Source organism: Erpetoichthys calabaricus, chromosome 12 (genome assembly GCF_900747795.2).
Source record: "Erpetoichthys calabaricus chromosome 12, fErpCal1.3, whole genome shotgun sequence".
NCBI lineage: Eukaryota > Metazoa > Chordata > Cladistia > Polypteriformes > Polypteridae > Erpetoichthys > Erpetoichthys calabaricus.
Window position 1 is genome coordinate 88,600,502 of NC_041405.2, and position 13,508 is coordinate 88,614,009.

Genomic DNA, 13,508 nt, shown 5'->3' on the forward strand with positions numbered 1-13,508 from the left:
GAAAGCCTCTGCACGATTCATTACTAAAATTATAATACAGCCACGTAACACCTGCCATTAACTCCTTAAATTGGCTTCCAGTTAAGTATAGGGATCATTTCAAAATCATTTTCTAATAAATAAAGCTTGAAGTGGTCAAGACCCTGCTTACCTATGTGAACTTATCATTGCATACACACCAGATATATGAAATAATAAGTTTTGATCTCAAAATGCCAACCTACTAAGGATCTCATAAACAACTAAAACAACAGATTAGCTTTCAGTTACAGGGCCCCAAAGATGTTGAACGATCTACCTGCTTATGTAAGATTTGCCTTTTCAGTCTCAGTGTTTAAACACATTTGCATTTCTGTTTGTTAGTCATTCACATGAAAATACCAGCATGACAATCATCATGAATTGTTGCCTACTCTCTTAAACTCCTGCTGTGCTTTGACCAGAACGTGCATAGTTAAAATTTAAACTAGTTTTTTGCAGGACATGTGCTTTAAACCTGGAAAGAAAGCACAACACTCAAGTTTACTGTCCTTCTCAATCCACCCTTGCTCCCTCAGATTTTTACCTCTTTTGGCGCTCTCGAAGATTCCACCTATGTAAGTGAAAAGATGAAGAAATGGCAGGAAGTGCATGGTTCAGATTTGTATAAGAATTAAACACATATTCTTTTTTCTTACTGGCTCATAGCTGTTGAAGTTCATGTAGAGAATTATTCTAGTTTTACTATGTGGATTTTAGAACTGTGCGATAATAATTAACTAGATATGAACAAGTGTAACAAAACTTTCTGGGCGATTCTTGTATTAGTGTGCTGAGATGCCTATATTGCCCATGGTCGCTACACCTGGCTGATAGTATAGTATTAATTGCAGTCTTTTACTGTATTATTTAATTAACCCAGCCACAGAGGATGCACAAACTAGTGTGTTTCTTTGTGCCGATCCCAAGCCTGGATAAATGGGGAGAGTTATGTCAGGAAGGGCAACCGGTGTTGCTAATTTTGCCAGATCAAAATGGGGACAATGATACAAATTTCCATACCGGATTGGTCGAGGCCTGGGTTAACAACAGCCACCACCAGTATTGTTAGCCAACAGGGTGCTGGTGGAAATTGGGCTACTTTTGGCCGAAGAAGTAGAAGAAGAGGGGTTAGACATGTCCAGAGGCAGAAGAACAAGAGGAATTAAAAGAGAGTGGAACTGAGGCTAGGAACTTTGAATGTTGGTAGTATGACTGATAAGGGAAGACAGTTAGTTGATATGATGGAGAGAAGGAAGGTTGATATATTGTGCGTGCAAGAGACTAAATGGAAGGCGAGGAAGGCCAGGTGGATCGGAGGTGGATTCAAATTGTTCTATCATGGTGTGGATGGGAGGAGAAATGGGGTAGGGATTGTTCTGAAGGAGCAGTGTGTCAAGAGTGTTTTGGAGGTGAAAAGAGTGTCAGACAGAGTAATGATTATGAAGCTGGAAACTGAATGTGTGATGATGAATGTTGTCAGTGCATTTACCTCGCAAGTTGGATGTTCAATGGATTAGAAAGAAAATTTCTGAAATGAATTGGATGAGGTGATGAACAGTGTACCCAAGGGGCAGAAAGTGGTGATTGGAGTGGATTTCAATGGACATGTTGGTAAAGGGAACAGAGGAGATGAGGAGGTGATGGGTAAGTATGGTGTCAAGAGAGGAATGAGCAAGGTCAGAGGATAGTGGATTTTCCAAAAAGGATGGGCATGGCCGTGGTGAATATGTATTTTAAGAAGAGGGAGGAACATAGGGTGACATACAAGAGTGAAGGAACACAGATAGATTATATCCTATGCAGAAGAGTCAATCTGAAGGAGATTAAAGACTGCAAAGCGGTGGAAGGGGAAAGTGCAGGTAGGCAGCATAGGATGGTGGTCTGTAGGATGACGTTGGAGATCAAGAAGAAGAAGAGGAGGAGAGGGAAGGCAGAGCAAAGGATCAAATGGTGGAAGTTGAAAAAGGAAGACTGCAAGGTTGAGTTTAGAGAGCAGGTGAGACAGGCACTGGGAGGCAGTGAAGAGAGCTGGGCAACTGCAGTAGAAGTAGTAAGAGTGACAGCAAGAAGGGTGCGTGGCATGACATCTGGACAGAGGAAAGAGGAAAAGGAAACCTGGTAGTGGAATGGGGAAGTACAGGAGAGTATACAGAGGAAGAGGACGGCGAAGAAGAAGTGGGATAGACAGAGAGATGCAGAAAGTAGACAAGAGTACAAGGAGATAAGGCACAAGGTGAAAAGAGAAGTGGCGAAGGCTAAAGAAAAGGCGTATGATGAGTTGTATGAGAGACTGGACACTAAGGAGAGAGAAAAGGACCTGTACCGATTGGCTAGACAGAGGGACCGAGGTGGGAAAGATGTGCAGCAGGTTAGGGTGATAAAGGATAAAGATGGAAATGTACTCACAAGCGAGGAGAGTGTGTTGAGCAGATAGAAAAAGGCTGATGAATGAAGGGAATGAGAGAGAGAGAGAGAAGGTTGGATGATGTGGAGATAGTAAATCAGGAAGTGCAATGGATTAGCAAGGAGGAAGTAAGGACAGCTATGAAAAGGATGAACAATGGAAAGGCCTTTGGTCCAGATGGCATACCTGTGGAAGCATGGAGGTGTTTAGGAGAGTTTTTAACCAGATTGTTTAATGGAATCTTGGAAAGTGAGAGGATGCTTGTGGAGTGGTGGAAGAAGTGTATTGGTACTGATTTTTAAGAATAAGGGAGATGTGCAGAGATGTAGTAACAACAGGGGGATACATTTGATGAGTCACAGCATGAAGTTATGGGAAAGAGTAGTGGAAGCTAGGTTAAGAAAGGAGGTGATGATTAGTGACAGAGCTGGAGGTGGCAGAGTTAAAGATGCACTGGGTGTGACGAAGATGGACAGGATTAGAAATGAGTACATTAGAGGGTCAGCTCAAGTTGTACAGTTTGGAGACAAAGTCAAAGAGGGAAGATTGCACTGGTTTGGATATGTGCAGAGGAGAGATGCTGGGTATATTGGGAAAAGGATGTTAAAGACAGAGCTACCAGGTAAGAGGAAAAGAGGAAGGCCTAAGTGAAGGTTTGTGGATGTGGTGAGAGAGGACATGCAGGTGATGGGTGTAACAGAGCAAGATGCATAGAACAGAAAGATATGGAAGAAGATGATCTGCTGTGGCAACCCCTAATGGGAGCAGCCAAAAGAAGAAGAAGAAGACTGTATTATTTAATTAAAGCCCAAACTTTTTTGGCTATGAATCATTTAGCAAATAATAGTATTTACACATTTATTTATTCTTATTCATTTAACCAGTCTAGAGGGACCAAATTGAGAGGAATCAAAGCATCAACACAATACACTATTTTAAATATACAATAATAATAATTAAATAATAATTAGCGCCGAAAATAAAGTGTTAACCGAAAAGAGAAGACTAGAAGATGTTATATATCTCTGCCATAGTTGAGATCAGACTGTCCCAAACTACACAACCATCATTGTTAGGGACAACAAGTCATAGCAAGGCACAATTACACAAACTTACTAACAGCAAACCAGGTGTCATGATCCCCTAATAGCATGGGCTGTGGTGTGAAATCAGGGTTGTCAAAGGAGGGGATTGAAAGCAGGGAATTGAAATTGGACCTAAGCAATGTGAGGTAGTTACACTACCTGCTTAATGGCTGTGGTGCCCTCTTTTAAATTTAGTTTTTAGTCTTAATTTTTTTTTTTCATATGAATACAACTAGCTCACCACTGAAGTTATTTTACAGTCAGTAAATTGCTGCTAACATCTAGCTTTTTCATTTTAGTAATCATCAGGCTATACTTTGGAATACAAGACCTTTTAAACAGAAAATCTAAATAATTATAATAAAGTCTACCAGGCCTTCTAATTATTGCTGATACTTCACCTTCTGTTCCAAGGATGAAAGTAGGCTGCAGAGGGAAGAGATTTTCTTCAGGAGACTCTCCAGGTCAGACTCACCACTCTCTGCTGATCCCTGAAGATAAAGAATAGAAAGGAAAAGAAGAGAAGAGAAGCTGAAAAATGGCTTCTTTTCCATGACAATATGAAACAGATTTGAAAAGACTTCCTGTTTTAGGTTTTTATTTTATGTTTTTTTATAACATGCAACCTTAAACTCAACAAGCAAGTTACAACAATTCATGGATGGATGAATGTTTTTTTTTAAACATATCTTGATTTTTAATGCACCTTGGTTAAAGGACTATGACAAATAGAGAATAACAATAATAAATATGGTCATGCATTATCTGAATGATTAGCTCTTCTTAATCACAGCCATGGAGATTTGGGTTGGAGACCCATCTCAGAAACTGTTTTTGTCATGTGTTTGTCCAAATTGTGCAAGTGACAGCACTGGTTTTCTGTAGTTTCTCTTACTACATCCCCCATTCCAGAGACCTGTGTGTTGAGAATATGCAGTTCTAAACAGATTTGGTGTGAGTAAGTGTGCATAAGTGTATCCTGGCTCTCCTCCACGGTTGGTTCCTACCAACTGCTGCCAGAAATTGCCAAGGTCACTTTCCATTGAAAATGGATGTATGGAATCAATAATAATAATAATAATAATAATAATTTATTATTATTATTATAATGCACCTGTCACAAGGTGTTGTGTTAGTGGTTCACAGTGGCATTCTTTTCTGCTGCAGCCCACACTCCTGAAACCTTCCAGCTACTTATGGGCTGTGACTTGGGTAATTTTAAAGTACAAACCAAATGTCCATTTCACTGGAAGCACTTTGTGAATGTTTTTTATGTTCCTATCTAAAAATCTACAAAAGTGGAAACAGTTGGAATTACAATCTTATGATCAAAGATTACATTTTGATTGTGAACTTTTTCCTTGTATTTAACTCTGGACCATAATGCCTGCATGTCACCTCACTATGACTGTAACTAGCAAGTCAGTAGTTTTTCTTTCTTTTTAATTTTCTTCCTTTTTAGTCATTCTGGTGTGTGTTCAGGTCATAGTATCTATCTATCTATCTATCTATCTATCTATCTATCTATCTATCTATCTATCTATCTATCTATCTATCTATCTATCTATCTATCTATCTATCTATCTATCTATCTATCTATCTATCTATCTATCAATTTAGAACATCTTGAAGGCACAGAAAGGGTTCACTTGTAAAACTGGATGTTATAATGTAAATTATTGTAAATTTATATTGATCAGTGAATATATCAAACATATGCATGAAGAAGCTATAAAATAAAAAAAAGACTGTGTAATTTGAGAAAATATAAAACAAACCCCTCTGCTACCTTTATATTGTATTTCATAACACAGAAGCTACCTTAAAATACAGAAGCAGGGCAGAAATAATCAGTGTCTAGGATTATGGTTTTCTTTTTGCATTTTCATTTAAAAATGGCCTGTCAAAATGAAATCAAGTGTATTCACTAGGGGGCGCCAAAGATTCACCGATGCACGTATTGTGGCCCATAGGAGCAGCCTGAGGAAGCCAATAACACGACGCTTTATGGCAGCTCAAGTCATTTAAGAACTGTATTTAAAAGAAGCATGAAAGGAATTTATAGATAATTAATATGAAGCACTCTGTGCTTAAAAAAGTTTTTGTTATATTTTTCATAAAAATGTATTTAAAACGTATCAAATCAATTCAGGCTATTAATATATTTAAATTTTTGTTGGAATTTTTTAATCAATTGTAACTAGTGGTTTGCAGTCACTAAATTGTAATTTATGAAAGTGAACCTCCAAAATGATAATAATTTAGCAGAAAAATATGGATGGCAGTGAGGAGACAGACACATCCAGCAGATGTGGGGTGTTATATTGCTTACTGTTTCCCTGCTCACCATCTTGGAAGTTTGTTCCAATAATTCACTTATTCTGGGCTGCTGATCCTAGATCAACCATACTTATATGATTTTCCAACAAATAACCAAAGGTATTTTGTAAAAATTGTATTTCTCTAGCTCATTCTGTTATTTAGTTTTACTTGGTAAAATCATTAACAAAACCTTTTTATTTCTAAACATGGTATTTAGCTATGACAGATACAGAATTCTATAAAAGTTCCAAATTTACAGTGTGTGGCAAAGCAGAACAATGTTACCTGAAAAGCGAATAACAATAAAATAAGTTTTAAGTTCTATACCACAACATTTGCCGGTAAATGCAATAGTTTTCATATTTCCACAATATGATTCAGGGTTCAGATTTTAAGTGTTCTCATGCCAAATTCCAGTGAAAGTTCGTTTTATTTTTAATGCATCATTTCCAACAAATTACAGAAGATGTGTCAAGTTCAGGTGTAAGCGAGCCACAGTGCCTGCAGGTTTTCATTCCAGCCTCCACCTAACATCCTGCTAATTGAGTGAGTTATATAATTAGACTTCTCATTTCCCTATTTCCACCTCCATATCTATAGATGTGTTACTTCTCCATTTCAAAGTTATGTAGTAGGAAATGTCGTACTGTTTTTCATGAAATCTTACATTAGTATCCATTGTGACGATGTGATTGGCTCAATGTCTCTGGAAATCTAACTTTGACTCTCAGCCAGGTCACTGTCAGAGTGGCAGCTGCACATTCTCCTCTTATCACTTCAGTTTCCTTCCACATCCCTTAGTACTCCACAATTCCTAGAGACTATAAATTGTCACGTGCAAGTCTATGTGTGTTTTTGATTGTACCTGACTACTCCAAGTGGTTTCTGCCTAATGCCTCAAGACTAAAAGGTTGAGTAAAGTTGGGTGACATAGTTAAAGGTGATTTTAACAGAATGATTATTAGTGTCTCTATCAGTTCTGACCAAATCATTATTCAATTATAGCCCATTAACATTGTGAAAAAAGGAAAAAATGGTGTTGTCAACAAAAATGTTTACACATAACATTATTATGAAGTAATTTCTTCTTTTAGTAGAATGGCAGAGGTAATCATTTAAGATATTAGGCAGTGTCACAGTGAGAGACAGTTGAGAATCAGAAATGAGGAGACATTTTAAGGTGATATCTTGTCAAAACTCTAGAGTCTGAACAAAAGCAGACATAGGTTCGTTCCATGCTATTGCTGAATTATTTCTCTTAAATTATTTAAGCATCAAATGAGAACAGCAAGCACAAATCGAAGAATCAAATCAAAAATTAGACAATAATAAAGGGACTGATCAAAACACAAATCATAATGAACACAATGAAGAAGATGAATTTCTCAACCTGCACAATAAGCTAATAATTATAGAAAACAATTCTATAAATGTCTAGAACGGGGCACAATGAAAAACGGGTCTAAATAATTTTGTATTGACTCCAACTAATGAAGAAGTATACTTATTAGTGCCCAGATTTTTTGTAACTGTATGATCAGCAGCATTTCAAGGTGCATTTCAGCAAGTCTGAAGCATGGCTGAAATGGGACTAATTGGGACTTTGCTGTACAGGGTGAAAGAGATTGATGATTTGGTGAGGGGTATAGTTTATCTAAGGCCCAGAACAGCACAAATATTCTTGACAAAGTGGTGCACCCACAATGTAGTGCTTCACTCAGAAAGCATGCGATTAATGGAGAAGTGTCTCAAATAAGCCAAAAATTAAACAATGCCTAGCATGTAAAATGCCAGTCCCAAATCCATACATTTATAGGCTATTTTTTGTGTAAAGCCAATGAATGATAGATGGTCTCAAAAGCAGCTCCTCCTGTAGTAAGTAAGGCACTGGATAAAATAAAATATATTATTAAAGTGCTTTGAAAACTGATTTAAATAATTTTGGTTGGGCTTGTCATGGGCAATGTGAGCCACATACCTTATTAGTCTCCAATTTCTAGAGACTATAAATTAGCATGGGTATGTCTATGTGCCCAATGATGGGCTTTTATCCCATTGCAAGGTGGTTCCTGCTTCATACACTCTTAAAATTAAAGGTGCTAGGGTGGTTCTTCAGAGCGATGCCAGGTCCCAAAAGACCCATCCACATGAAGGTTCCAAAAAGAATCTTTATTTATTTAGATCTTTAACAGGCTGCATACAGTAAATAACCATGAAAAGATTTGTGAAATACCAGTGGGTCATGATTTTAAAAGAACTCTCACTACCTACAACAATACAGGCTGTCCTGTTAGGTAGCCTACCATACATTGAAGATTTTTGTTTTTTTCTAGTTATTAGGCAGTTTTTAAAAGCACAAAGAACCAACTTCTTATGCAAAGAACCCATCCCAGAATGAAATGGTGTTTTGCCAAGCAATGGTGCTATGAGCAATCCAGTAAAGAACCATAAAGTGCCATTAAAAAAACATTATTTTTAGGAGTGTACCTCAAGACTCCTAGGTTGAATAAAGTTAGGTAAGATAACTAATGAAGGTTTTGACAGAATGATTATCAGTGGCTGTACCAGACCTGACCAGGATTCAGGTAATGTATAAACAGTAGAAAGAGAAATCAAGCTCGGAAAAACAATACCAGGTGCATAACATTGTGCAGCACTTTTCATTCATTTTGTAGTCAGAAAAATGTACAAAATGGAAAACACTATCAATATATAGGAGGAGGTGTACTCTTGCATTTTAAATCTAGGGTTTAACAGACTGATTAATGCAGAAAATGCAACAACAAAGCTGTGCCCCCATTTCATTTTTGCAATATGTAAGCTTTCCTTTCTATGAAGTAAAAACAAATCAGGAAAGGGTTTTACGATTAAACTGGGACACAACAAGTATCATGGTGGAGGAAAGTTGGCCACACTAAGATTGGCTTGAATGATAACAAAATTAATATTACAGACGCAAAGTATGTCAAGACGTCAACATTTTTGTCATAGGGTTTTACACAGGGAAACTGACACTACACCTAAAGCCCCATATAAAGGTTGTCAACAAGAGTTGTAAAAGAGTCCAAAATACTATGAAGAAACAATTGTCAGTGAGTGCAAAGCAAAACATTCAGTTGACGTTGACCATATCTATCTATCAGTCTATCAGACATGCAATGAACTCAAGTAGCTGCACTGGTAAAGTCCAAGAATAACCTCAAAACAAAATTTAGTGGACCTGAATATTTTATTTCTTTCTTCCTTTTTTCAATTACAGCATTTTTATTTTTTAGCTTCCCCTAATACTCTAAAATAAAGGAATATTGAAAAATATGTATGGAATTTTAAAATATCAATCAAAACTCTTTTTTTAAAAAAGCATGAAACTTTAAAACTTAATGTTATACCTTAGATGCTGCTTCAATCCATACATTTGAATCTCTATTATTAATGATATTTTTAGACTCACTCTGGTGACTGTTGGCCCCCCATCAAATTTTTGTCCAATAAAAATATGACTTTATACCATTTGGTTGTGACTTTGCATTTGTCCACCAAGAGAAAGAGAGAAGGTTTGCCTCATTGATGAAGTAAAAACAGTGCAAAGTGCCCCACAAGGCCACAAAAAAACAAGGCGTCAAGCATTCTTGACAGACACACAGCTTTGCTGTTGTATCGTGGGTACAGAGCACTGGTTTGACTTCTTGGCTTGTCCTCTCTCTTTGTGGAGTTTGTATGTTCTCCTTGTATCTGCTTTTTTTTTTTTTCCGATGTCCCAAAAACATGTCTGGTAGGCTAATTTGGGACTGTAAATTAACCACGTATGAATAAATGGTATATAAATGAGAGTGTTCTTCAGTGGCACGGTGATCAACTCAGGTCCTGAGGGTCTGCAGTGGTTGCAGGTTTTCATCTTTGCCATTTTTTTAGCTGCACTTATTGCTTATTTTGATTAAGTTATTTTTTACAGACCCGGAACCCTTAATTATTTTTTTTTGTTAAACATCAACCAACAACAATGAGATGCAAAACAGCACATGATCAGTTTATTCAAGGTTCTCAAATGTTGTTCTTGCGGGGCCACCATTGTTTTGCAACCAATTTCATGATTAGAAACCAATACACATAATTTAGTTCTATGTCTTGTTGATGGGCTCATGCAAATAGTCATGCCAGACTGTTGATTTTGAAGTGTGAAATTCCTGTCCTATTGACTTTAAATGCAAAAGATGATTTCAGAAGATGGATGCATAAATAAATTAATTGACAAGCAGTTCTAAGATTGTCTTCCTCAGCACAGTAACACAGAGCATTCTTCAGTTGATTCCCTTTTTTATTCAGTGTGTGGGGTCTACTCAGTGAATGTTTGCTCTAAATGACACCAATTTAATTCATTCTGGGATAGAGCTATGTGCTAAGAAGGATGCGAAAAAGCATTTAATTTGTGTCCACAAAAAATGCACACTTTTGATGAAAATAGAGTAAGATAAGGAGCTCAACTTAAGTTTTTTTCCCCATACAATGGATTCAAAAATAGCCAACTTGGATTTGGAATACTGTAGCTCATTTAGAAACAATGCTATCAGGAAGTAATGAGCGTCATTTATCTCTTTGAGCAGTTTGGGTTTGGTACTCTTTCAGCACACATTAGGGGAAGATGAGCATTACTTTGTCTTAATTAAGATATTGGGTCAGGAGATATCCTCTCTACACATTTGCAATCTCAAGGGAGAATCCATTATAAAAGATCATTTTAAACAAAACGGACAGTTTCCTTAAACTAACTAAGAATTTTCCTTTAATAGTAGCCCAAAACATGAGTGTAGTTGAAAAACCATCCCCAAAAATAACAACCCGAGAAAGGGTTTGCAAAAGCCAGTGGAGGAGCTGCCCCATAATATGAATGGATGCCACATCACAGGCGCATGTCTTGAGTGTTCATATACTAAAGATGCCTTTTACTAATCACTGTCTTGTGCAGTGACACAATATTTTTAGAATGTAGCACACAAATTTTTTATTTATTTTTTTCTAAATCAGCTCCTACTTAAGAAGAAAATGCTATGTTCTTGTATGGAAATTTTATTTTTCACCACACTGGCGAGTTAATGTGATTCCAACAAATGATGATTGTCAACAAACATCAACATCACATTAGCTGAGATCACATACTGTATATCTTTCTATATACATAAAAACTGCAAAAAAAATCCGTACATGGAAAGAAGGCAGCAGACACATTTTCTGCTCAACAGTTTATTCAGGTCTCTAGGTGGGTGATTCTTTCCATCCGGAAGGGCTAATTTTGAATGTTTTCTGCAGACACAATGGATTTGGGTGGTTGAAATCCTGTTACAGAATTCTTTCTATGATTTGGGTTTTATTGTATAAGGTGAAAACATACAATTATACTAAAACAATCTTCATTTCAAATTACTACATACAGTTAGGGAGAGTGGCAAAGAGAAGTAAAAACTGTAAAATGATGTCTTCTGAGTACACTGGTCAAAAAGCATTTTGCTACTGGGAGTCTTTCTCCTTTCACTTTACTTTCACTTTAACAGGTTTCACTTGCTGACTCCAAATCTGAAAACCGTTTTTGTTCACAATGTCCCGTTTTTCAGTTATGATGTTCCAGGTCTTGGACAACTAGGGTGACTGAACAATAAGGACGTAATAAATACCAGTAATTCCACTAGGGATGCCATTGAGATAAATGATTTGGCCACACATTACTAACAACTGTGAGTTGTTTACCTTGTCATTATTTTTTTTTTTTTTTAAATTGTTAATTTTTAATTAGCAGAAAAAATATTTGTTACTGATTACCAAGTCTTATATGACTCTAAAGCGTAACTGTGAATTTCCCATTGTGATTAATAAAGTATCTATCTATCTATCTATCTATCTATCTATCTATCTATCTATCTATCTATCTATCTATCTATCTATCTAATGACACAACTCAGACATGACACTGCAGTAGGTAGTCGGTTTTACTATTAAACATAACATTGCATTTCAGGACATTTCGTTCGTTAGATTCACCATTAATTTGAAAATTCTGTCAAGGTGATGGACAGAAACAGCAATGCATTTAAGAAATAAGTTTGGTCTGAAGAATAGTGAAGACAAAATTAAGGAAGGTTTTTTTGTTGTTCCTGAAATCCGTGAACTGATGCTTGATGATGAGTTCAAAAGGAAACTGAAGCTAACTGAATCAGCAGTATGGGAAGCACTTGTGCAGGTTGTCCAGAATTTTCTTGGCAGTCACAGAGCAGAGAATAATGCTGAGCTTGTGGAGAACCTGCTGAAAGTGTATCAGCTTATGAGAGCCAGAATGTCACTGAAGACACATTTTTAACATTATCATCTCGACTTTCTTCCACCAAATCTGGGCGATGCCAGCTATGAGCATGGGGAAAGATTTCATCAAGATATACAGGTGATGGAAAACTGATATTGGGGAAAATTCACTCTGAGCATGATGGGAGACTACTGCTGGTTCTTATAAAGAGAGACAGATGTGCAGTACAAGCGCAAAAGCGAGTGCCTCCAACATTTTGGAGCACACTGACCTCACTTTTATATTGAGATAAATTGACATAAATATGCTTAAACGTGTCTCTGGTATCGTCTTCTGGTTTGTTTTCAGAATAAACACATCAAAACAATTTTGGTGGGACAGAGTCCAAACTCTAGATATTGTGTTGATATATTATATTGATATTCAAAAGTGTCAAAACGGCAATGATGTGTATTTCAAAAATCTGACGTGCTACCTTTATTCCGATTTCATATATGAAATCAGTGTAAAAAACGTAATAAAGTGCAGCTCTGAAGTTCCCAGTAGCAAACAAAAAATATTTTTTGTAGACCAGTGATATCAGAAGTTTAATGCTTCTTTCAGAATTGTTTTGGGCTATTATTTTATGGACAATCTGGTTACTGAATTAGACATATTAAAATTTATTAAGCTGGCACAGATGGTTATGAATGTCTAAAATGAGCAAGGCAATGCAAGTTGCTTTTGGCATGACATACATAAGTCTAAGAGCATAAGGTTTATTACAGAAACAAAGAGAAGGATGTTTAATTTAGTTAAGTACTTGTCTGTAATAAAAAACAGCCATCAAAGCAGTCCTTCAATAACTAAATTTCAGATCCATGTTTTATATTATAAATCATATTAATCAAAGCTAAAAATAACTATGACATCAATGCTGAAGCACACTGCCATATATGACTAAGGTGAGAAATCATTTCAAGGGTGCAGTGGCATCACCACTCCCTCACTGAAAAAGAGAAACTGTAATTTCCAGAGAATATCTTTTAGCTCAGTTATTTTTATGTTCCAACAGTCTACTTGTAATTGCCAGGTTCAATGTTCAAGTCCCAGACAATCTGTGACAGATGAGGTGTGACCTTCTATTGTATGTCTTAAAGTGCAAACTGCACGTTTTTCAGGATGAGATGCTGCCCAGCACTCATTCTTTTAGGGGTCAAAGTGTGGATCCATTTCTGTCTTAGTACTCATAAACAGTTGTCAGAATTTTTGGCTAGACACTAACCTCTAAGAATATACATTTAATAAGAACATTTACCTGCATTTTAGTCACATTGGGACAGGGGTGATCAAAGACTTTGGCCAAAGTCTCAAGACTGGAAAGAGTCAAGTCAATTTCACTGGTGAC

General features: G+C 36.7%; 1 protein-coding gene across 1 annotated transcript in view; it reads right to left on the minus strand.

Moving 5' to 3' along the window:
• inppl1b (inositol polyphosphate phosphatase-like 1b) overlaps positions 1-13,508 on the minus strand; it is a 106,558-nt gene that overhangs the window by 36,724 nt on the left and 56,326 nt on the right. Inside the window, exons 6-7 of the mRNA XM_028815817.2 lie at positions 13,419-13,500; positions 3,912-4,001 (exon numbers count right to left, since the gene is read on the minus strand). Coding sequence (XP_028671650.2) covers positions 3,912-4,001; positions 13,419-13,500 — 172 coding nt within the window. The remainder of the gene's footprint in view (positions 1-3,911; positions 4,002-13,418; positions 13,501-13,508) is intronic.